The following is a 25881-nucleotide window of genomic DNA, read 5'->3' on the forward strand; positions in this document are numbered from 1 at the left end:
AGGCATACAAGTTAAGAACTGTTCTGTTCAGTTCAAATAGCTAGGGAGAAAACATTAGTTTAAAGAAGAACGCACTGGGGCCAAGTTTTATAAATAAGTATGTGGAAGTACACACAAGAAATATTCCAAAGGTTTGTGGACACACTCATATGTGGTTCTTTACCAAACTGTTGCCACAAACTTGGAAGCACACAGTTGTGTAGAATGTTTTTGTTTGCTGTAGCATTACAGTTTCCCATTAGTGGGAAGTCCCAAACCTGTTCCAGCATGACAAAGCTCCTGTGTGCAAAAGCGTGGCCCATGAAGACATGGTTTGTCAATGTTGGAGTGGAAGAACTTGAGTGTCCTGCACAGAGCCCTGACCTCAACCCCACTGATAACCTTTGGGATGATCTGGATCACCGACTGCACACCAGACCTCCTCACCTAACATAAGCAGCTGACCTCACTAATGCTCTCGTAGATGAATGAGCACCAATCTCCACAGCCCTGCAACAAAATCTGGTAAAACACCTGATCAGTTACATTAAATGGTAGAAATTGTGGTTATTACTATTCTTAACTATGGCATAAACACATGAGTGTTACAGCCAGGTATCCACAAACTTATGCCCATAAAGTGTATATACCGATCAGGCAGAATATTATGACCACCAGCCTAATATTGTGTTGGTCCCCCTTTTGCTGCCAAAACAGACCTGACCTGATGAGGCATGGACTCCACTAGATCCCTGAAGGTGTGCTGTGGTATCTGGCACCAAGATGTTAGCAGCAGATCCAGTCGTCTAGCCATCACAATCTGGCCCTTGTCAAACTTGCTCAAATCCTCACGCTTCCCCATTTTTCTTGCCCATTTGTCATGCTCACATCAACTTTGAGGACAAAATGTTCACTCGCTGCCTGATATATCCCACCCACTAACAGGTGCCATGATGAGATAATCGGTATTATTCACTTCACCTGTCACTGCTCATAAAGTCATGGCCGATCAGTGTACTTGCTGTTTAAATCCAAAAGATTGACCATTATATGTCTCTGTGCAAATGCCTTGGATGATAGTATAACAATACACTCCATTTTTATTCATGAACTTGTGGACACTATAACTAACCGATGCCATTGATTAGATTCAGTTTCTGACTGCATTTGATTAGTGTGTTCTTGATAAAGTTAGTTAAAGATTTGTTTAAAAAGGATGGATGGATTAAAGCCCAGTGTGGACAGCTTTATCTTAGTCAGGGTTGCAGTGGCTCTGTGAAACACTGTGGACAAGACAGGAATATTCCCTGAAAGGCATGCCAGTCCATCACAGGTCACCATTCACACAGATTCATACACTCTCACACACCTAGGGGTAATTTATCTTAGCCAATCCACCTAGTGGCATGATTGCGAGACACAGAGAGAACATGTGAAACCTCATGGCCAGTAACCCGAGTTCAGGATCGAACCAGGGACCTGCTGTGAGGCAGTGCTACACCCACTGCAAAAATATATAATTATAATATATAAAATATCCTAGTGATACACACTGCACACAGCCATTTAAAAACCAGTTCTGTTTTTAATTTAAATAACTAGATTGCTCTAAACACACATAAAAGCCCCATAAAGCAGAAAATCTCATTATATTGAGTTTATTTTTCTCCACATGACAGACAGTACAGTTCTCACATCCACTCCTTTGCCTTAGGCAGCTAATACAAGTAAACAGACAAAACACAAGCTCAGTACATGCAACTTCTTACGCTGTTCCACGTTTGACATTTAATGCAGTGAGCCACATGCATGACACCGCTTCTAATGTTTTAGAAGGTTTTCTTAAACTTTAGGTCAGGATCAGTAGCTTGCCCAAACAATGAATACGCTTTTAACCATAAGAGATGGCTTTTTTGTTTTAGTCCCGAGTTTGAAGTTTAAGCAAAACCTTTAATATTTAGACAGGAAGCATGCAACTGACACTCAACACAACACAACACAACAGTGTTTCATCGCTGAGTAAGCAATGAGCATGATGGTCAGTTTATGGGAACCTGTTTCTGATGGAGTAACTAAGCATTAGCTGATGCATTTAATAATAGCCAAAATTATTAGTGTTATTTTACTACATGGCCTAAGTGCTCATGTTCAACCTTGGCCAATGTAATATTCAAATAGAGTTCAAAGCAATAATACTGTTATATTTCACAAAAAGGACTATTAAATAAAATTTATTCTAAAATTAAATGATAAACAAGGATGTAGGCAGCATTTAAGCAAGTAAACTACAGTGGACAGACTACCACTATTCAATACTGAAATACAGTCACTGAACATCACTGAACAAACAGGGTTACACATTCCACTGAGCATGCATCACAACACCAAACATCTAAACTGTGAGAGCAGCACCACACAACAGAGAACTTTGCCAGGACCAGGTTCTCACAAGATGCTCTCACGCTCCTCGCTGAAGACTACTGTGTCAGAGGTCACAGTGCAGATCTCAGGTGGATCTCCGGGGTTTAGACCTCTCTTCAAGTGCACTACACGTACATTTTCATTGTGGGTGGTGGATGTGGGTGTTGAGGTGGTGGTGGTGCTGCTGGACCCGGGGGTTACGATGACCTCACTGGCAGTGGTGTTGGAACTTTCATTTGGCTGGCGTGGACGGTTCCCCTGCTGGGTGTTGGCGTTGTTGTTGAGGGTGTTGTTGCTGGGAGTGCGGTTGAGGTTATAGCTTCTAGATGAAGGCCAGCTTTCCTCAGGGCTACTGGCCAGGAGGCTGCACTGGTCTTCTGAGCAGATTGACATGCGTGCGACTGCCGGATCCTGGAGGCCACTCAAACTGTTGGGCAAGCCTCTCTTGCGGGCTAGGCTCTCCTCGTCTAGCTCTATAAGGTTGGTTCTCTCTGATTGAGACAGGTCAGCCTCCTCGTCTTGTAGAGAATGATTGGGTGAGCTTTCGTTAGAACGGACACCTGAATCAGATGAATCCTTCTTGTCCAACATGCCATCAGAAAGGTACTCTTTTCCTTTGGCTAAAGAAGAATCCTCATTCTCGCGCTTGGGTTCTATTTTCTTGCCATCCTTGATTAAGGGGGTGTTATCAGACTCTTCTGACTCTTCATCATCACTAGTCAGTTTCTGGTAGCGCAATCCTCCTGCGGCCTTCAGCTTCAGGTCAGCACTCTGGAAGAGGCCCAGCTTCTCTGCGGAAGACTTGCGTCCAAGCAGGGACTTAGACGAACCGTGGTCAACCTTCTCGTCTTCCTCACTGATGGGGTCTAAAGTGGCAGCTTCATTGGAAGCATAGTCAGTTGTATCCACCGCTGGCTTTCCACCAGCTCTTTTGGAGTAGGACTTCCGTCCATCTTGATCACCGCCATCTTTATTCTTATCATCAGAACTGGAGTGCATAAACTGGCCTGGATGGGGCTGCACTGGCTTCTCCACCCCACTGCCTGTTGCCTCAAGCCCCACCATTGAGGCAATGTACTCTTGGTAGGCATTGCGGTACTCAGCCTGTTGCTTGTCAGTTAGTTTGCAGATCTCATTGGAGGACTCCTGGGAATTCAGACTGGACATGCTGGGGGTGCGGTGTGTAGTGTTCTGCAAAGAGTATTGCGAGAATCAATTTGATCAACCACTAAAAGATAACAAGAATAGGATCTAGAAAATTCACCATCCATGACTCACCATCCATGAAGGATTGGGATTTCTCTGAAGCTCATCCAGGCCCACATTAGAGAGCTCCTCAAAGCTAAGGTTGAAGTTGTACATAGGTGAGGTATCATTGTTGGCTCCTTGGCCTGAAGTACCACGATTTCTACTAGTCTCTCCATGTGCCACCATGCTACTGCCCTGCTCACTAGGGGCCTCTTCATGTAGGACTTGGCTTTCCAAATTACGCAAATCCATCACCTGCACATATCAGGGTGTCATTAGGGTGCATTCCTGTAGCCTTAAGGAAAAAGCATGCCTGTTTTTTAGTTAGTCTGTCATGCTACTTAAAAAGCAATAGGCCTCTAATCTAAAGAATAAAGAACTATACAATTCATGATGTGCCACTGGTGTGCTGGGAAGGGCTCAGGGCAATGGGGGCTCTACACAACTTGCATAGTTTGCATATAGGAAGGAACTGATTAAAGCTTTGCCTCCATTACACCTGCAGCTGGCAAAAGGCTTTGGCATCACTGCCTCACCTTCTGGGACAAAACAAAAACATCATTTGGCAGAATTCGGATCGGTTTACTTGTTCCAAACATGCTGTTTTGATACTGCTTTCAAATATTCAGCGTTTTCTTTTTAGAAACAATGAATCAAATAAATAGCTAGTTCAAAGAGAACTTTAAATGTACTCACATTTCCTCTAAAGAGCTGCCAGTCTCCAAAGTTCATGTTCATCTCTTTCTTTAGCTCATCCAGGTTACACTGGGATAAAACCCGTCCATTGACATTGGCCTGTGTGAAATAGTGATTAGAAGCATTACAACTTTCAATTTGGAAAAGATAAGACATCTCTCTCTCTCTCTTCCTCTCTCACACATGCACACACACACATATATACATAAAGAACATACCTTCTTAATGGTGGCTGTGTATTGGGCCAGCATGGCTTGGTCAATCCCTTCTATTCCTCTGAGACACTCACACACCATGTCTGTATTCATGGCGCTGAGCAGCACAGGTGGGGTGCCTGACACCACAGAGGCAGTGCCCTGATGCACACAACATACACGGACAGAGAAAATAATTAGGTTCTTCACATTAGTAAGACCTGCACACTTATGACAAGCCTTCTCAGACCTTCAAAAAGAAGCTAGACAAAGCACATTGGGCAAAAAATTCAAATATCATGCTTGCTGTTAGTATGCAATCCAAGCTATCCTAAGAATAGGAGAAGAGCTTGAATGTAAACTCTAGCAAAGAGGAGCGTTATACTGAAATAAATAATTGTAGAAATGGCAAGGAGCAGTGCCTAGTAAGCTAAAAATGGTTAAGTGAATCACTGCACTTTAATGGAATTTATAGCTACTGAAAAGATACAAGCAGTTTTCAAAGTCTGTTAGTACTGGGAATCTACACAAAATCAAGGAAAATCACGACTCTAATCTATAGTATAGAACTAGAGTACAGTGCTATTTACACATTTTTATACCAGATTACTGAAAACTAGCACTAAGATTCATGTAAAAAAAATTCTGTGACACAGCATTAATGACACAGTTTATAAGATACCTGGTCAGGGATTGAGGTGAAATGATCTCTTGGATATAGATATCTTTTTCATGAGCTATATAAAACAATACTGTGGGGGAAGAAGTTATGCTGCCAGCGTAAAACTGTAAGGCATTTAAAAAAAAGAAATAAGACATGCCTGAGTAAAACAGGCGTCTTTATTATTACTCAAGTTTAGCTTTATATTTAACACCTTAGCTTCTCCTTCCCTGCTGAGACTAGTTCAGTTCCCAAAAGGCATGCTGGGAGTGCTTGGTGCAGAAGAAGTGTGTGTAAAAGAAGGAGAGAGGGTGAAAAGGCATTTTTAAGGATGGGCAGCATGAACAGGGCAGCACAGCAGCAGTGTTTAAGCCAAGTCTAGAGGAATTCAGTACCTGCTTCTTTTTCAAAGACGCTACCTTACACTGCTCAAAAGGAGAGAAGGAGAGGAGGGAAGAGACAGAGGAGGTGGAGAATGTGAGGGAACCACATATAGGCCATTTGCAATGAAACAGGAAAAAAGTGTATCAAGGGAGCAGGTATGTTTTTCGCAAAGCAGGTGGAGTTTCTATTCCACTATGGGCTCCAGTGAGCATTAGACAGCTGGTGGTTGACGTCACTGACACTCTGTGCGTGTGTGTGAACAGACGGCAGGAACTTAACTGTCCTCACACACACACACACACACACACACACACGCACATGCAGAGCAAAGTACTCTGCTTAAATGTTACAATTGTTAAGAGTTTGGCATTAAAAAGACCAAAAAGGACAAAAATATAATTGTGCACTATTGCTAGTTTGTACATAATAAAGTTTTAAAAAAGAAAATCTCTCACACTACACCAAATACACTAATGAGAAATAATGTGTCCTGTTGGATGCAGAACAGTTGTTAGATCTAAATAAAAATATAGCTATGAGTAAAAGAGCTACAAATGAAACATAGTACACAGTAAAATCAGAGCCAGTCTATAAGGCACTACTTCTAGGGTCCAGTACTTACGATTGCAGAGCTAGGCTCCCTGGGATGGCTCGCTTTAATGAATGGGCGTGGAGGTGCAGGGATGTAAGTGGGATGGGTGCTGCCAGTGTACTGCCTGGGCAGCACATAAACATGGTGGGGGAAATAAGGCTGGGAGAGGGAGTTTTGGAGAAGGAAACAAATTTAGCAAATGAAAAATAAACACAAACTCAAAATATTCTAACAATGGGGTTTCTGCTGACACACACATACACACACACACACACACACACAAACACATGCATGAAATTTAATAATAATACAGGACATAAAACTTAAAAAACTTAAACCAATGGAAATGATCAAATTAAATTCAACAATGATCTACTGCCAGGGAAATGATCCATGATCCAGACCGGAGGAAAAAATATACCCAAAGTTGAACTGGACTCTAAGCAGTGGACCTCATCCATTAAATGAACAGACTGTGACTAGAAAAGTTACTGCACATCCAAAAACATAACTGGTCCAACAACAGGAACTAACTATTTTCCCACTAACTTGAGAGTCAATAGCAATGGTCAGAGTGAAGAAGACAACATGAATGAATTCAATTTCTGCTCAGTTGGTTCACCATCATATGCTGGTTGCAAGTACTCTTATAGTCAACAAGATTATTCAACACTGTGACAAAACATTTTAAGATTTTAATTTAAACCCATTGTTGAAAGCATTGCACTACATCTGCAATATAAAATCACTATAGTATGGATTTTAACATATTAAACGTTGATGTGGATCAAGAAATAAAAGCTGTAGGTTACAAATGCAAACAGCACCATTAAACAAACGTATTTAGTGTTTTATTCTTTAATATATATTTAATCAAGCATGTACGTGTTATCTAAATCAGCCAAAAATATGTTGCTAGCCCTACCCCTGAGTATCATTCCAGTTTTCTAGTCCTTATACTTCATAAGGTGCTTTTATTCATTAATCAAAAAATCCAATTAAAACATTTTAAACTAAATAAAATACCTTCATGTATGGAAGATCTTTAAAATTTCTATCTGACCCATCCAAAAGAACTACAGCAGCCTTAACACATAACTTAACAACTCAAAGGGAAAGCATTAGATCAGATAAACTTGTTAATTAACAAAGCTAAAACATAAGGTATCATATATGTCCCTTTGGGATGAATAAAGTATCTATCTATCTATGTCTCTATCTATCTATCTCGCCCGACTGTTGTTCTAACTCAGTGTGAACGCTGAAGGAAGCCTTTTTAAAGACACTTACCCTGTTGTAATAGGGGTGCTGAGGACCAGCTATGCCACTGTAGAAGGCACTGTGGGGCTGAGGGGATACACCAGGTGCATTGTATGGCCCGTTGTATGAGGCGGTAGGTGAGCAGGCTGAGGAATGCTGGCTGTAGATGGATGTGGGACGGATAGCAGGGTCCTGCAGGGGCAGTGTGGGATATGTAACCCCACCCATGTTCATCTGCTCCCGAGCAGCACGGACATCTGAGGAGGCAGGAAACAGAGCAGCTGCAGTCTACTACAAGGCCTCCAGTGATAAAGAAAAACAAAATCTAACACCTACTTCAGTCTGTTAACCTTCACATTTTGTTCACTTACTCAGCAAGATATCACTGACTCAGACCATTGTGTACTTTATTTAAAAACCATCATCTCAATTTTCATCTCTGTTATTACAGTAATCCCCGGTTCATACACTATATTGCCAAAAGTATTCGCTCACCTGCCTTGACTCGCATATGAACTTAAGTGACATCCCATTCCTAATCCATAGGGTTCAATATGACGTCGGTCCACCCTTTGCAGCTATAACAGCTTCAACTCTTCTGGGAAGGCTGTCCACAAGGTTTAGGAGTGTGTTTATGGGAATTTTTGACCATTCTTCCAGAAGCGCATTTGTGAGGTCACACACTGATGTTGGACGAGAAGGCCTGGCTCTCAGTCTCCGCTCTAATTCATCCCAAAGGTGTTCTATCGGGTTGAGGTCAGGACTCTGTGCAGGCCAGTCAAGTTCATCCACACCAGACTCTGTCATCCATGTCTTTATGGACCTTGCTTTGTGCACTGGTGCACAGTCATGTTGGAAGAGGAAGGGGCCAGCTCCAAACTGTTCCCACAAAGTTGGGAGCATGGAATTGTCCAAAATGTCTTGGTATGCTGAAGCATTCAGAGTTCCTTTCACTGGAACTAAGGGGCCAAGCCCAGCTCCTGAAAAACAACCCCACACCATAATCCCCCCTCCACCAAACTTTACACTTGGCACAGTGCAGTCAGACAAGTACCGTTCTCCTGGCAACCGCCAAACCCAGACTCGTCCATCAGATTGCCAGATGGAGAAGCGCGATTGGTCACTCCAGAGAACGCGTCTCCACTGCTCTAGAGTCCAGTGGCAGCGTGCTTTACACCACTGCATCCGACGCTTTGCATTGCACTTGGTGATGTATGGCTTGGATGCAGCTGCTCAGCCATGGAAACCCATTCCATGAAGCTCTCTGCACACTGTTCTTGAGCTAATCTGAAGGCCACATGAAGTTTGGAGGTCTGTAGCGATTGACTCTGCAGAAAGTTGGTGACCTCTTCGCACTATGCGCCTCAGCATCCGCTGACCCCGCTCCGTCAGTTTACGTGGCCTACCACTTCGTGGCTGAGTTGCTGTCGTTCCCAAACACTTCCACGTTCTTATAATACAGCTGACAGTTGACTGTGGAATATTTAGGAGCGAGGATATTTCACGACTGGATTTGTTGCACAGGTGGCATCCTATCACAGTTCCACGCTGGAATTCACTGAGCTCCTGAGAGCGACCCATTCTTTCACAAATGTTTGTAAAAACAGTCTGCATGCCTAGGTGCTTGATTTTATACACCTGTGGCCATGGAAGTGATTGGAACACCTGATTCTGATTATTTGGATGGGTGAGCGAATACTTTTGGCAATATAGTGTATATCGAGGTCCCGGTATATCGTGGATAACTAATTCTTTTTGCTGATTTTCCCGGTATATCATGGTATCCGCAAGTCTTATAGTGAATTGTTTTTATGTTGTAATAAGGTAATTTATTAATAAAAATATTACAAAATGTAAACATTAATTAAACCTAAGTAAAATGTTAATAATATAAAATACTATTCAGCGTATTTACTCAAGAGACAAAGAACATGTAGCGTTATTTAGGAAAGCGTGGTGCGGGGATGCTGAAAATCAAAATACAGTACGGCTGGAGGAACGAGTCTGGCCAATCGGAATGCCTCATTCATTTAATCATGGTTGTGATTGGCTGCTGGTTATGTGTGCAATTTGGGAAAGGAAAGCAGAATTTTCCAGCATCCCAGTTTTTGGCGTCACTGTCCCGAGTGTTTCGTTTTGTTCTGTGTACACTGTATTTTTACGTTTTTTTCTGCAAGCCCTATTATGTCGCCCAAACACTCTGCACCTTCTAGGCTTCTGGCAAGGAACATACATACATACAGTACTCACTATAAATGTAATATTTGTACGAATTTACCCAAAATTCATCTTGTACATGTTTTCTGTGTATGTTTAAAGAGTGTGGGAGGGTAATTCATGGCTTAAACAATAAATAAAAAGCATTTGGGGGTGGCGTCCATGTATCGCGGATTTTCGTTTATCGCAGGTGGGTTTGGAATGTAACCCCCGCTATAAACAGGGGATTACTGTGACAATATAAATAACATTCATGTACTTAGATGCACAAAAATCCTTTTGCATACTCAGGAATCTTTTTGAAAGCAGGTGTGTGTGTACATGTGCCAAATGCCATAAATTAGTGTGTGTGTGTATAAATATAAAGTTTTCAGAACATTAAGGTTATATTCAGTCTTCACAAACCAGAATCCTCAGCCACTAATCCACAAATCCTCACCAGCTGCAGTTTCCTCACCTGCTATAATCTCTCGGAGCTTAGGGTCCAGGTTGACTGTGCAGGGAAGGAAGGTGCGAATGTCTCGAGCAGCCAGCACTGGAGTGCGAGAGGAGAGGAACACCTCGAAACTCCGCACGTCTCCATCTATCTCCAGCAAGGGTTCTACATCTTTAGTGGTGGGAATATTCTTGGAAATTCTGTCACATAAAAAGACAAATGCATACACCTATAAGGATCAACTAAACAATGTCATGAAATATAATATTCAAGTATATTCTAAACTCGCATGGAACTGCTGAAATGGAGAGCTGCTTGAAAAACTTTGCAGGCATTTGTGCAACCAAGGAGCTAGCTTTTGCACACAATGCGAGGTACTTTGCCAAATCTTACTTGAGTTGGATTACTTATCGTATTTATTCAATTCAAAATGATGCATATGTAACTGTTACAGCTTTAATAAAATAATCAAATTGTTTCTCTGTGCATGTTATCGGTCATGAAAACCAAACACAAACTAGCATATAGACAGCCAATGTCAACACAATAATTTGCTGATATTATTTCTCTTCAAGAAGCTAAACCTCTTATTATGGACATAAAGCTCAGATGTTTTCATTTATGAGGTCCTGAGGAGCACGAAAAATAAAACCTGACAACAGATGTCCCTAAATACAGGGGTGATCAAAGGCTTCTATGTAGCTTCTAGTTTCTGTTTCAACCAAGTGAGGGCACACCATGGTTGTAAAGCATGGTTCCGATGTTTGATGTAAACATTCAATTAACTTAGAGAGGGGAACCCAAGAACCCATTGACCTCTAACAAAGCTTCTGGCGTCCTCTGCAGAGAACAACCTGTTCTATAGACAACCATCTTAGAAATACTCTGTCAGTCTGGCCTTTATGGTGAAGATGATAGCCACTCCAGAGTAAAATGCTTATAACAGTCAAAGAATTCGGACAGCAAAGATTTTCTGGTCTAACAAAACAAAATCTAAACCCGTTGGGCTGAACACCAAGCAAAAAAACACCTACAATGAAGTGTTATGGGGTGCTTCTCAGTAGCAAGGTCAGGGAGACTGGTCAGATCTGAGGGAAGAATGAATGCAGCAAAATACAAAGAGGTTCTTAAAGAAAACCTACTCCAGGGTGCTCACATCCTACCAATGGGACAAAAGGACCTTCAGCACAACAAACCAAAGCATACAGCCATGACAAAATGCTGTAATGTCTCATACTGTCCCTAAATGACCCAGCCAAAGCCCAGACCCCACAAAACATCTGTAGAGAGATCTAAAGATAGCAGATCACAGAAGCTCCCCAACCAACCTGTTTAAGCTTGAGAGGATCTGCTAGTTAGAGCAGAAGAGACTAGTGAGCAATGCTTGTAGAGATTTAAACGAGATGGCTTGACATTGTAATTGCTGCCAAAGGTGCTTTATACAACAGTGAATAAATGGTTTCTGAACCCAACATATTTCTTAAAATGTAGCATATATTTTTCATCAAATATGCATTACAGCATTGTATGCAAGCAGTCAGCTAGATCTTTATGGATTTTACAGTAATATATTTAAAATAGAAATGGATTAGTGCTACAATAATCAGAGATGAACCTTTCATAGATGGTTTTGAGCGAGGCCTGATCAGGAATTCCATCAGTCTCTTCCAGGTACAGGATAAGCCATGATGTGCGGTAGGGCCACTGTTCAGTCAGGTTGATCCAGGATGCCAGTCGGTCCCAGTTAAAAGTAATCTGATTGGCCCTCAGCAATCGACCTGTGTAAAAGAAACACAGTTTGGTGTACCAGCTTGAGTATGTATGTATGTATGTATGTATATATATATATTCTGGTAGTAGATCTTACCTGTGACAGACACAATGTTGAGCAGTCTCCTCATGGTCTGAGGACTGATATCACTAAACCAATCTTCAGTGACCAGCAACTTGGACAGGTCAAAGGACATCTGACGCGTGACTGACCTCTGCATCTGACGACGCCGGTATGTATCCTAAAGAGACAAAAACACCTGATGTCACAACAGCTTAAACCTTTCAAAAATTATACAGTGTAAAGTATTATTCTCTACTTATAATATGTTAAGATTTTTATATATTCCTAAGTAAACACTATGGAAATTACAACCAATTATGAGTATATGAGTGTCATCATGTTACAGGCATAGCCTTTACATGCAAAGTTCCATGTTCATACCAAAACATACATATCATCTATGATGGAAACTGCTTTGAACTAAGTGCTTGTTGTAGGGCTTGTGGCTGTTCAAGCTGCATTTGATCATTAATATATTGCATGTCCACATACAGTACATGTATTAGGAATTCCCTAACTCATAAAGTTTCTCTCACAGCTCCTTTTAAACATCTTCTATATTTTATTGTTCAGCATTTTAAACTCTGACACTAGCTTTGTGTTTTCATTTCCACCAGAGACAATATAAGAGAGTGCATCCTGGGGTGTCTTCATTCTAAAACCATATTATATTTTGCCAAAGGATATACATGTCCTACTCAAATACAGATACAGACAGTAATAAAGATATTAAAATTAATCTCCTACGTATGTCTCTGTCACAAACACTCCAACAATACCAGTGTTTAGTTATTTACAGTGGAATGTTATTTAGTCAAACTTGCTTCAGTCAAGGTACTCAGAATAGAATAAAGGTGTTCACATGGTGCAGAAGGGAAATTCTGTTGGGCTCACCCTGCGGTTTAAAGTGGTCTTACTGCCCAGCTTAGCCATTTCACCAAGACTGTTTTGAGACAGTTTCCTGTCTAGCTCCTCATGCCAACCTGCAAACAGGAAGCACATAAAGACAAAAAAATTCAAAAACAGGACACCTAAAATGCCATTGCATTGCACAGTTCACGTTTTATAAGGTAAAATAGGGCATAAACAGTTAGTAATGTTTTAAGTGTGCTATAAACTTTGTGCAGTAATACTGTGAAAATAAACTACAAGTGTTCTGTGTTCGAGTTCAGTGCAGATCATTTTTATTCCTGATCTCTGGCAGCAGTGCTAACTCTTAACTGGTGTGCCTCCATCTTTACAATGTACTGAACAGGAAATATCTATGTGACACCATCCCACTATAACCCTGCTTTGTCGGATTTGTACCAAGCTGTGCACAGTTTAAAAAGTGTTAAACCATGCTATTATGAAAATTCCACCAGAATGAGTTCCTTGCATTTGGCCCTACTGTGGCTGTAGTCTCTATATCAGGTAATCGAACTCACCCTCTGAATTGCCCATTTCTCCATTGGCTGGGGCTGGTGCACACATCTTCTTAGCACTGCTAAGGCCTCGGCTGTTCAGAAAGACGGGCAGGTGTACGATGTTGCGCATGTAATCGTGGCCGTTGATGTTAGAGTCACGCAATACACTGTTCAGGTTCTGGTTGATGGCTTTAATGATTATGTGAGGGTCACTGGCAAAGATAGAGATGAATGGACCTTTGGAGAAAAGCACCCTCACCTGGAGATTAAAAGAATTACAAGAAGATGACATGATAAACAAGTTGACCAATTATAATGTTTGAATGAAACATGCCAATGTGTTGAAATAAATATAACTGCGTCTTTGGGATGATCTGTGATATGTTTATATATTATGTATATACAGCTATCATGTCTGTATAGCTTATCATGCATTTCAGCATTTTTCTATAATAATGGAATGTACAAAAGGATAAGAAATCTATGGTTTGTAAATATTCTGACAATATAGCTACTCTTTCACAAATGCACTTGACGCTCATGTATTGTCGCAAATAGGTTTGTCTTTTTGGGTAAAAAAAAAGTGATACAGCAGTGACCTCTACTGGCTGATAAATGTTCTAGGCTAGAGTTTCTCACCGTATCTAACATTTGCAAGACCTTATCTTGCTCGCAGGAATCCAGACCATCGATGATGACAACTAGACGTGTTTGATTCTGTGTGAAGCTGTCGATGGTCTTCGCCATTTTAGCCATGAGCTCCACCTCACTTTTTAATACCTGAAAAGTCAAAGAAGTGAGAAATAGGTATGCATGTAACAAGCATGTCTTGTCATATAAAGAAACCACAAATTCACACTAAAATCTACACATTCAACACACAATTCAATGCATGTACAAGTGCAGTCAGATTTATAAGCAACCAGCTGAGCGTATACATTAAAATTAACAACACTACACATCAGGTATGCAGGAACATTTACTGTTCTTTTATGTTGATTTGAGAAGCAGTACAACATCTCTTCCCAATTACTATTCAGGAGTACCTTCTGTTGTAAAGAGCAAGTGATTTACGAGATAAAATGAGAAGACACAGTTCTACTGAACTACTCATGCCTACACAATATGTATGTGTAATTGTGTGGACCCACCTTCATGAAGCCTTCACTCTTAAGTTTTTGCATCTTATTAGCGGCACTGTGCAGTCTCTTCCTCTGTGAGTTCAGTACCGAATCGGTCACCTGCCACCACGTCTTGCAGTTCAACAGAAGAACCAGGCCCACCACACTCGCCATGGCAACCAGCACTGCATTCACGGTCTGGTTCCGGCTGTCTACCTTGAAGACAGCCAGCAAGGCCATGCCCGTGATCAGGCAACCCAGGATGAAAAGGAAGATCACAAAGGATGGGATGCAGCACGTCTTCTTCCATTTCTTTTTGCCTGTTTTTTTTCCCCCACAGAAGTCCATATGAATGTCTGGTGATATTTAAAATTGCATTTAAAAAGAAGACACTTTCATATTAGTGATGGCCAACAAGATGGCCTTTACCTTGGGTGTCCTCTGTCTTAAAGACACGGAAGAGTCTGGAGGCCATGAAACCAAACTCTCTCTCACAAGCATCAGAGAGAGTGGCAATCATTTCTGCCATGGAGGTCTCTCCACCAACACTGGACAGCCTGTTATAATCTGTAAACAGGAACCTGAAAACAAACATTTAGGCATTTTCAAAATGGCAAAAAGAAATCATGCTTTATGCTTGTAAACAGGATGATTCATACACAATTTTAGCCATTTTGTTGCGTTGATTTGTGAAGAGGTACTTGAAAATGCAAATTTAAGCTTAAACTTAAAATACTAATCAAATTTATTTTCCATTTAGCAATTCTTTATAAATGAAAACTGTTAAATTACTTGTAAAATTGTAATATGTAAACACTTTTAAATAAATAATATTTGTAAACTTCAATCACCTGTTCATAGAGAGTTTAATGTAACAATAATAATAATAATAATAAGAAGAAGAAGTCTTCATCTCTCAAAACTAAGATATTAAAATACAGTTAAGAGGCATAGAGGTTTAATTACCTGACAGGCAGTGCCCGTGTGGTCTGCTCAGGCAGCTGTGGAGGGTTAACAAACATGAGTTTGAGCAGTAGCTCCAGGTAGCCAATGTGACGAGCGAGCCGAGTGCTGAGAACCCAAGCCCAGTTCCAACTTTCGCCCTCTCGCCTACTCCCAAAGTACACAACCACTGAAGAGGAGGAAGAGAAATAGAAATGCATTTAAGCTAGATCACCATGTAAACAGCTAACAGAAAGAAAACAAAAAGAGACTTAATCCTAAACATAAGTAGACACTGTCCACTCTGCCCTCTTGTGTAACAAGTATGCAAATCCTTCTCAACTGTAATAAGAAAAGCGTACAATTTTAAACTTATATATAATATTTTTCTTACCAAAGAACAAGTAGAGCAGAGCCAGCAGGCTGAGGGAGACAGCAATGGCCAGTTTAGGGTCCACAGTGAAGCCAAGTATTAGAGCCACACAGCCACAAAGCAAGAGTGACAGAAACACCACTAGCCAAGAGAACTGGAAAAGTGGCTCAATCTGCTGCCCTGCAAACGTCTTCATCTCATCTGTTAGAGAGAGAAATCATTACCTATAACAATGATGTGTCAACCTTCAAATCGGTTGTGATGAGGTACAGTTCAGTGTATAATCTTGAATTGTAATTGTCTACCTGTTGTCCAGCTTAGCACTCACCCTCTAATTTCTTGAGAAGGAAGGACTTGCCACTGCCCCACTGAGCATACAGGCCCACACAGATAGGGGGCTGCATGGTGGGCTCACTCAGGATATCAGCAAGAGCACTGCTGTACAGATCATAACCCAGCATGTCACCGTCTGTCTCAGTGGGGGACAGGTGTCCTGAGGGGAAATTACACAATATAATCATATAATCACAAAACAAAAAACATCACAATCAACTGTATAACATAAGATCATAGAATCACGTTAAAGCCAGCATCAGTACTCGAAAACATAATAAAGCCACATGGATTTAATTTTTTTTAGCAGGTTATTCAGAAAAAATGTGTTTAGATTAAAACAGATATAACTGGAAGAAAGACTGTAGTATGTACAATAAAGTAGGACTCACGTGCTCCAAAGATTTGAGTAAGAATGCTTTTCTGGTGACTGCAGTCGATGTTGTATGGTGTCTCTCCTGCCTTATTGGGCTTGTAGAGCAGACGGCCATCTTTAGGGTTACGCAGGAGCAGCTCAGCCAGTCTGCGGCTTCTTCCACGAATGGCAATGTGAAGAGGCGTGTCCCCTTTCTAGAAGAGAGGAAAACACTGAACGACTGCCATGCCTAAAACACATTCTTATTTATTATATACTGTGCATGACAATGTACTGCTCGCTCTTACCTTATCCACAGCAGACACTTTTGCCCCCTTGTCCAAGAGTAGCTCCACAATATCAATGTTTCTCATCTTGGTAGCTTTGATCAAGGGAGTTTCAGAATCCTGATATACATTGGCCCATTAGTATAGATAGTATATATAGTTTAATAACAATGCATATATTAAAGATACGGCTGCTCTTTATCCCACTGTACCTTGGTAGTGGTCTCTGTGTCAGGGTTACACTGCAGAATGTCTCTAACCATGGTGGCATTGCCCTTCTCCACAGCCCAGTACAAGGCTGTCTTGTTGTCCTAAGGCAGACAAAGACAAAGTTATAATACAGAATCTACTATAAGTTTTACATGATTTATACCACAAGTGTTCTACTGGCTAGTATAATAAGATTGTTACCTGTCCTCTGATGTCAATATCAGCATACTTATGCAGCAGGGCTCTTACAATTTCTACATGGCCACCCCTGACAGCTCCAATTAGCACCGTGTCACCACTCTAAATGTTTAATACAGAAACAAAGCAAAATATAGACAAGGTCACACTACAATTAGTCCTTTTCCTTTAAAGGAATGGTTCAGCCTAAAATTATATTTACATAAAGTTTAAATAAATAACGAATAAAGAATAATAAATAATGGATTAGCATTAAAACTAGATATATATTTTATATATTAGATATATACTACTGTAATTCTGCATTAGATATACAAAATAATAAAAAACCATCAGACATTATTAAAAATTGGACATTAGAAATGACCAGGAAATCTAACAAACAAACAAAACAAGTTTTATTTACATTATTTAACTAGAGGCAGTCAAGCATGGCAAGCATGTGATGATTTACTTATGTACACTGCATGATATTAACTGGTAATTATTATGTAAGCTTTACTTTACTTTACTTTAACAATATTAACAACAGAAGCAAACTTTGGACCACATGTCCAAGTCCTAAACACACACACACACACCCACGGTTCAAGTTAGACTCACCCTGTCAGGGATGTTGACATAGGTCCCTGCGTCCAGCAGATCCTGCACAATCTCAGTGTAGCCCTCCTTCGCTGCGATCATCAGGGCTGTGTTGCCATCTTTATCAGTCATGTTCACATTTGGGTTCCTCTTCAACAGCTCCTTCACGACCTCAGTGTAGCCGCCTTTCACAGCCACGATCAGTGCAGTCATTGAATTCTGAACACAACAAATGTATCTAAAAGTGATGCTAGAGACACCTCAATATAAACAAAAAATACTGAAAACCAAGACCATGAAGCCTGAAGCAAAGTTGTTCACTTACTGCCCCCTCCTGGTCAACATCAGCACCGTTCTCTAGCAGGTGCATCACACAGTCATAGTGGCCCTTCCTGGAAGCCCAGATCAATGGAGTGGTGCCATACTGAAATATACACCCAAATCAGGTTAACAGTATAAAACATCCAAAGAGGTCCAGGTCTTCCAGTTTAAGCCAGGTCACCTTACCTTGTCAGAACAGTTGACTTTTGCTCCTTCCTTTAACAGGAGCTTGACGATTTCAGCATGACCTCTGCCAGCAGCCCAGATGATGGGATACACACTATACTGCTAAAGAAGAGCACAAAATGGTGGGTATTCAATAAAGATAACACTAATATAAATATAATATACATTTCTTAATATATTAAATTAATAAACATAAATTTTAATTTTACATTAAGTTTTTATATTCCTATAAAGCAGTTTTGTGTCAATGTCCTTTGTTAAAATTACTATACAGATGAAACTTAATTGAATTAATATGATATTTTTTTTAGCATGGGATCATTACTTATATAAATAAAGTGGGATTTTAAAGAATTCTTATCCTCTTATATTTGAAAAGCATAGAGGTTTCACTACATTACCTGTCCTGTGGTGTTGGGATTGGCCCCATTCTCCAGGAGAACATTTGCAACCTCCACACGACCTTTATAAGCAGCCCACATAAGAGCAGTCCAGCCTCCCTGAACGGTACAAACACATTCTGTATCATGCATCCATATTAATGTGTTTCATATCAAAACTAATAGAGGCATGACTAATTGCCTTTCATTAATTAACTCTTTAATACTGGGCATCAAATAAGCATTTCTAATGTGCATTTATCAGTGTTTAATCTGGGTAATTTGAATTTAATATAGGTCCCTTGGCTTCATAAAGAAGGTAAAGTTCTTAAAGAAATTCAACATTACCATTATCCCTCAAATTTATAAAACACTGTGACCTGAATTTCAAAAGAATGGAGGTACAGTCAAAACTACCATATTGCCTAGAGCTGCATGTTAATGGGTAAAGTGAAAAATATAAATATTTTGTAATTTCAACATACTAATATCAATACAATTATTCTTAGCTAAATAAACAAACTGATTGAAGCACAAGTTAGTTATTGAAATACAAACTCACAATGACTAACTGTATAGTCCTGCTACCATCTGCTTGCAGACATATGCAGTATTTGCTACATGCTGCTTCTGTGCCCCATTCAGTGCCACCTTGGGCAAATTTAGTACATTTCCTTTTGCTTTTTTAAATGCATCAGATGTTACTTTAGTTTCAACTGTGTTGAAATGGGAGTTAAATGTTTGTTTTTTCACAGATCATTGTTGCTGAACAAAATAGCAGCAGCTCGTCCTCTCCATTCACCTGCTCATGACACTGAACGTTCACTGGCTTCATAATAGCTTAATCAACTGACGCTTAACGGATTATTTTGTCTAGACCTAATATGAAATATGTGAAAGTGTGAAACTGAATACAGATTGAGATTCTTGGAGAACTCCATATTTGTTTTCATGTTCATGGGCGTGTCTCACCATGTCTCTGTGCTCAATATAAGCGCTGTTTTCAAGAAGCTCTTTCACCACCTCCACATGTCCTTCTTTGGCTGCAGAGATCAAGGCAGACCAGCAGTCCTATGGGATAAATGCAGAGCAGCCGGTCACTATGGAAACTGCAAAGTTGGCCACTGTTGCCATGGCAACAGCGGGGAAAGCAGACAGTGCAGGAAATGCTCTAAAGGTGTATGTGTATGTTCACGTGCTGCATCCTTTTATAGAAAGATTTAATAAAGATGGCAAAGTGTTTCTAACACAGCGCTATGTGAACGTTTATTTACCACATCATCCAGGTTGACATTGGCACCTCTTCTGATGAGCTCTTGGACAATCTCCAAACTGCCCTGCTCTGCCGCCAACATGAGAGGAGTCTGCCCATTCTGAGAGAGATATTCAGACAGTCAGACTACAAGCTTTAGGATTGGATTACTCCATGCTATTTTATATTTTGTTATCGAGTGAGCTGTGCTAATTATATCTTTTAAACAAAGTGAAGACATTTACATTTTTCTAAATTTAAACATGGAATTATAGGGTTTAGAACACAAAATAAATATCATTATTTAACCATTATGAGGATTAAAGGAAAAGCCTCTAGTAGCTTACACTGATCCTATTAATTCAGGCCAACCAAGTGAAACAGTTTTTATCGTGTCATTATTTTACAAACATAAGAGGTGATTTCTGCATGCAGTGAAATAGAGTTGCAAAATTCTATGAAATTATTAGAATTAAATACACCAGCATTTGTATGCGACATTTAATAGATTTAGACATTTATTTACTTACGTCACTACGGCCATCCACCTCTTTGAATTTTTCCAGGTGGGCTTTAAGGGCAGCCAGGTTTTCCTCCTCCACATAGCTGAAGAGGTTCTGGATGGCAATAGTGGTCATCTTTATAGATGTAGTGGTGTCCATGATTGCTGCTTAGCACCGTGGCACCCTGGAGGAAAGAAATGTCAGGCTTTTGTCTTAATTACGGTCAAAATCTAAAGATGATAAACATGTGGCGATAACCGAAAGCGTATAGAGAATTAACTCCTTAAACAATCCACACATGAGAGCGGTTTGATTAAGAGTTACAGCCAGCATCTGACAATTGCATTCCCAGCATGACACATGAGCTACTTTTAAAAAATGTCAGGGGTATATAGGCCGGTCTAATTGCAGGCTAATATAACACTGTTATAACAAGCAGGTCTATTCTCTTGGTGCCTGGATAACGGCATGTCTGCTTCCCCCATCTATCTCATCAGTCTCCTGCTCTAACAAGTTATATCCCACATCTCCTGCTCAGTGCCTTACGTAGGACTGAGGAAGCTGATATTAAATGCAAGGGAAACAAGACAAACAAGCCTTAATAACAGCCTTGATTTCCAGGCAAGGGCCAGACAGTAGCTTGATTCATCATGCATCCAAAGTGGAAAAGATGTGTGCATTTCAAATACATGTCTTTTTAGAGCAACGAACTGCAAACAGTATACCAAAGAGCACACCATTATACACTTTGCTGGACCAGAGCCAGGGTTTGGCTAATAACCCTGCTAGTTAAAGAATAAGTCAGACATTCAGGACTATTCGAGGTAACACCATTTAAATAGCACATGAAAAATATATCGAGAATTTTGAGAAAAACAGGTTACCCCCTTTATCATTCAAAAAGGGAACAAAAGTGCAAAACCAAACCTTATCCATGAATTAAAAATAAAGCACTCGAATCATGTTTATTTAAATGATCCATCAACCTCTAGATTCGCCAAGCACAGTACACGATACACAAATCCCACAAATAACAGAAGAGGATGAAACAACAAAGACACAAATATGGCTGATGATGACAGGGAGGCACCAACACTACTGACACTGATAACATTTAACCATGTAACCATATAACCATGATATCACTGAGACCTCTTTTAATCTCATGAAACAAAATCTGACACCTTACCCACAGTGCAAGCTTCTTGTCCTTCACATATATTTAGGACACTGTCGCTTTTCTCTCAACACCTATGCGGTCTGAGGTGTGTGTGTGTGTGTGTGTGTGTGTGCTGCTCTTAAGGAATGGCATCATGTGTTATTCATGACCACTAGGCTTGGCGAGCGCCTGCTCTCTCTGGCACATGCTCAGTTGACAAGAGATGCTGTCAGAACGAATATTGTGAAGCCATTGTTCCAAGTCCTGGTTTTAGTGATTACAATGTTTGATCTGTTCTCCAGTCTTAGACAGGATAGCGCCAGGATACTGTGTGTCTCCTCCATATGATCATTAGAATGAATTACAACATGCCATAACATGTAACACAAGATAGTGTAGCATGCAGAGCCATATCTTCACACAGTATAGAAACAGACCAGGAGTAAGTAAAGGGGGGCATGGTTCTTTTGCTTCATCTCAGATTATAATATGATAAATACAATGTAATAAAACATTTATCACCAAGCTATAACTAACTCCAGTTACATGAAATGTTTTAGAGGAACAAGGAAAGACATTTGCTTACTTAAAATAAATAAAGTCACCAGGATGCTTGTTTGCCATCACGTTATAGATTGTGAAATCGAGAAATACCGGTTTAAAGAAACTATTTTGTATGTACTGATACATCCAGTCTGTTATAACGCACCACGTAAGCGATATTACAATCCATAATCTGCTCCTAAAAGTAAACAGAATATAAAGAGTATTTCTCGCTTGTCAACATGATTTACGAGGAAGATGCTAGCTGGCTAGCATGAAATGACTCTGTTTCGAATCAAAGCATTAGAAATCCCCCCAACACGACGGCGTTAATAGCGAAGCAATATGATAAAAGATAGAAAAAAAATGATTTATAATCGGGGAAACCTGATTATTTTAGCTGTCACTTCTGAACCGATGCGATGTCAGCGTCGTCAAATCGCCTTACAGCATTAGATATGCCGAGGAAACGTCTGTTTCATTAGACAGTTTAATATACACATATATATGTATTTTTATCCTACCTTTAAAGCGAGAAATGTTATAACACGGCCTTCGTGGATGTTGTCCGTTTCTTAGTGTCCCTTTATTTACTCTTTATTTTTACTACCCTACTCTCCATCTTCAGCAACAGCCATTTTACACGGCGGCCGGAGAAGCTCTGAGGTCGTTAGCGTTAGCTTCCTTGCTTTGAGCTTGTTGTTCAGCCAATGGCGACGGTGACGTCAGCGGTGCCGTGGGAAACAATGCGAATAGAGAAGAGGCCTGAAAGCTGCGTCCTCACTCATAATCTAACCAAGCTTATCAGTTACACCTACCATAATGTACACCTTGTATGTATAAACAAACTGACTGCATCAATCTAACATGTTGAAAGGGACTACCAGGACCATCACTGAACAGATATTATTTGTAGTGCAAATGACATGGTAGTACATGTGGTGCTGGTACACTATATTGCCAAAAGTTTTTGGACACCCCTCCAAATCATTGAATTCAGGTGTTGTTTTTCAGGGGTTGAGTTTGGCCCCTTTGTTCCAGTGAAACAAACTCTTAATGCTTCAGCATAGCAAGACATTTTGGACAATTTCATGCTCTCGTCTTAATGGGAACAGTTTGGGGATGACCCCTTCCTGTTCCAACATGACTGCACACCAGTGCACAAAGTAAAGTCCATAATGCCATGGTGTGGAGGAACTTGACTGGCCTGCACAGAGTCCTGACCTCAACCAGATAGAACACCTTTGGGATGAGTTAGAGCGGAGACTGCGAGCCAGGCCAAAACTTGGACATCTGCCTTTACATGCACATGAATGTAATATGGAGTTGGCCCGCCCTTTACAGTTATAACAGCTTCAACTCTTCTGGGAAGGCTTTCCACAAGGTTTAGGAGGGTGTTTATGGGAATTTTTGATCATTCCTCCAGAAGCGCATTTGTGACATCAGGCACTGATGCTGGACGAGAAGGTCTGGCTCACAGTCTCTGATCTAATTCATTCCAAAGGTGTTCTATGAAAGGTGACTCTGACTAGGTCCACTAACCTAAAAACACCCAGCCATCATCAGCCTTGTGGTAAGAAATGCAATAAGAATGAAGAACTAAAGGACAAGTAACAAAATCTGTACATGGAAAAAGTGGAAAGGAAGCATTTTTCTAACCACATCATAAAGTGCGCTTATTTGAAGTCAGCACACAGAGAGGAGGCAGAAATATTTCTTATGAAATAGAGAAGAAACCATTATCTGTCTCTTAATGTAAACAAAACAAGAGATGGTTGTTGACAGAGGATCCACTATGATTTTTCTTTTTTTTACACGACAGCTTTCTTCTCTTTTGTGTAAGAACCTTTCAGTAACATTAATTGCACTAATAACAGATGAAAAGGCAGCTTTTAGTAACTGGGTTGCAGTTCTAGATGTTACCTGGCATTTTAAGAAACATATCTAGCTAACAAGCAATTTATTACAGACAGTGCAGTACATGATAGGTCAAAATCATTATAAGAGAGCCAATAGACTAGCCACTGTCCAAAGCACACCTTATCAAAATGTTTCACCAAGTGTGTCTAAAATATTCTAATTAGCTATCTCACTATGGATCTAAATCAAGCTTTCATAATCATTTTTAAGGTAATTCTATGAAACTTGTATTTGAATATTCCAGCACCAACCCCATAGTTCCTGTTCCTGATTCCTGGAACTACAAAGAAGAACTAACACTAGCCTGATTTCTTAGTTCCTGAAATCATGCCTAATCAAAGTGTCCTGAGCAGCTGTATCCCTTTCCTTTGCATCACTACAGAACTCAAGACTCTCTATTGAATAGTGAAAACAGATGAGAACCTCACAGGTGCCTCTAAATCAGGGACCTACAGTTCTAGTCATGGTGGGCCAGACTCCAGCACACTTTGTGCCCTCTTTTTTTTTGCCCACCAGACTTCTCAACTCTCTGATATCCTCAACACCCACTGGAAACAGCCTTCTTCTACTTCATGGCAGAGTATCATCTTCTGCACTGTGTATGTCGAGATATTATGTTTACTCATATATTAATGCTTCTATATTTATAACCTATTAATTATAAAGTTGCAGCATCTTCAGTAACCACTTTATCTTGATCAGGGTCATGCTGATATCAGATCTTGGGAACAGTGGGTGCAAAGCAGGAATACAACCTAAATGGAATGCCTATCCTTTTAGGGAATATGCATGCACACATGCACACACACACAAACACACACACACACATTTGCACTGTCATTTACACCTAGGGGCAATTTTAAGTTGCCAGTCCAACTACCGGCATGTTTCAACATTGTGGGAGAAAATTAAAACCTTTGAGGAAATGAAAGAGTTTGAGGAAGGTGTATACAACTCATCATTATCATTTTGCACTGTAATCTTATGTTCCTGTTGTCCTGCGTTCCTTTTCGGTGTATTGTGTGTGTTCTGTCCCACTATATACATGTATATGAAAAGGGTGACAATAACAACATACTTCAGAACTATGAATTTCAAATGGTTTCACTTTATCTTTCAGTTTCCATCCTTTGAAATGTGCTGCAAGGTTAAAACATTACAATGATTAAAGACAGTGTACATTTCCATAGGGATTTATTTTGGAGAATTAAATCAGAGCTTTCAGGCACCATTCTCTTATTTGTGTGATTGGTTGTATGCTAGGTTAATGACACCACCACTGCTATAATGGATTCTTTAATGACACATGGTTTATGGAGAGCAAAGTGCAGATGCTGAACTATTTCACTTGAACACTGCTCTGATAAGTGCAACTGGATTTTGTGTTCTGTACAATGTATCATACTGTAATGAAGAACGATAACACATTTGTCATTCAGCAGCAGATAAGTCAATCCTAGAGTCCTCCTCGTGCCAAATGTTCAGCACAGATGCACTCTAATGGCACTACACTGGCTGAGCATTTCACAAAGAAAACATCTCTCACATACAAAGCTGAACAGCATGTGGTCCAGCTCTAATTAGATTCTCATTCACATTGCTGGACTACTGGTAGTGCCTAAGACCGATTGGCCATAAGCAGAAGCGGATCATTTACCAGTATGTCATAACCATAACCCCTGAACACTGGAAGGCTTTACCTTCTCTTTTTCCATTTTAAGAGTCAATTTAAAACTTACCTTTTCTCCCAACACTTTCACTACTAGTGTTTTCCTCTTTTTTCCCCTTTTGTACAGCATTCTTGTATATCCATCTATCCGTTATCATTATTATTAGTATTATATCTTTGAGAGCGAGATGAAATGCAGTTAAACAGATACAGCACGTG

The 25881-nt window shown here is 40.3% G+C and overlaps 1 protein-coding gene across 6 annotated transcripts; it reads right to left on the reverse strand.

Moving 5' to 3' along the window:
* Positions 1–1621: 1621 nt before the first annotated feature.
* Positions 1622–22787, reverse strand: kidins220b (kinase D-interacting substrate 220b). 6 transcript variants are annotated; one of them, XM_058378904.1, is made up of 30 exons: positions 22598–22787; positions 20399–20555; positions 19891–19989; positions 19589–19687; positions 18638–18736; positions 18237–18335; positions 18055–18153; positions 17751–17948; positions 17151–17249; positions 16952–17050; positions 16761–16859; positions 16490–16667; positions 16093–16257; positions 15786–15965; positions 15416–15581; positions 14879–15030; positions 14480–14769; positions 13968–14108; positions 13350–13587; positions 12817–12905; positions 11956–12100; positions 11704–11866; positions 10110–10288; positions 7466–7692; positions 6206–6334; positions 5595–5624; positions 4563–4700; positions 4345–4443; positions 3679–3903; positions 1622–3591 (listed from the first exon to the last, which is right to left on the reverse strand). In XM_058378904.1, the coding sequence occupies exons 2-30, from the start codon at positions 20528–20530 to the stop codon at positions 2425–2427; spliced, it is 5223 nt and encodes a 1740-aa protein (XP_058234887.1). In that variant the 5' UTR covers positions 20531–20555; positions 22598–22787; the 3' UTR covers positions 1622–2424. The 6 variants fall into 6 exon arrangements, with proteins under 6 accessions (XP_058234887.1, XP_058234885.1, XP_058234886.1 ...); XM_058378902.1 differs by having other exon boundaries at positions 18237–18338; XM_058378903.1 differs by lacking the exon at positions 22598–22787 and adding an exon at positions 21561–21701 and having other exon boundaries at positions 18237–18338.
* Between the last annotated feature and the right edge of the window lie 3094 nt (positions 22788–25881).

This window comes from Hemibagrus wyckioides, linkage group LG25 (assembly GCF_019097595.1).
Source record: "Hemibagrus wyckioides isolate EC202008001 linkage group LG25, SWU_Hwy_1.0, whole genome shotgun sequence".
Taxonomy (NCBI): Eukaryota; Metazoa; Chordata; class Actinopteri; order Siluriformes; family Bagridae; genus Hemibagrus; species Hemibagrus wyckioides.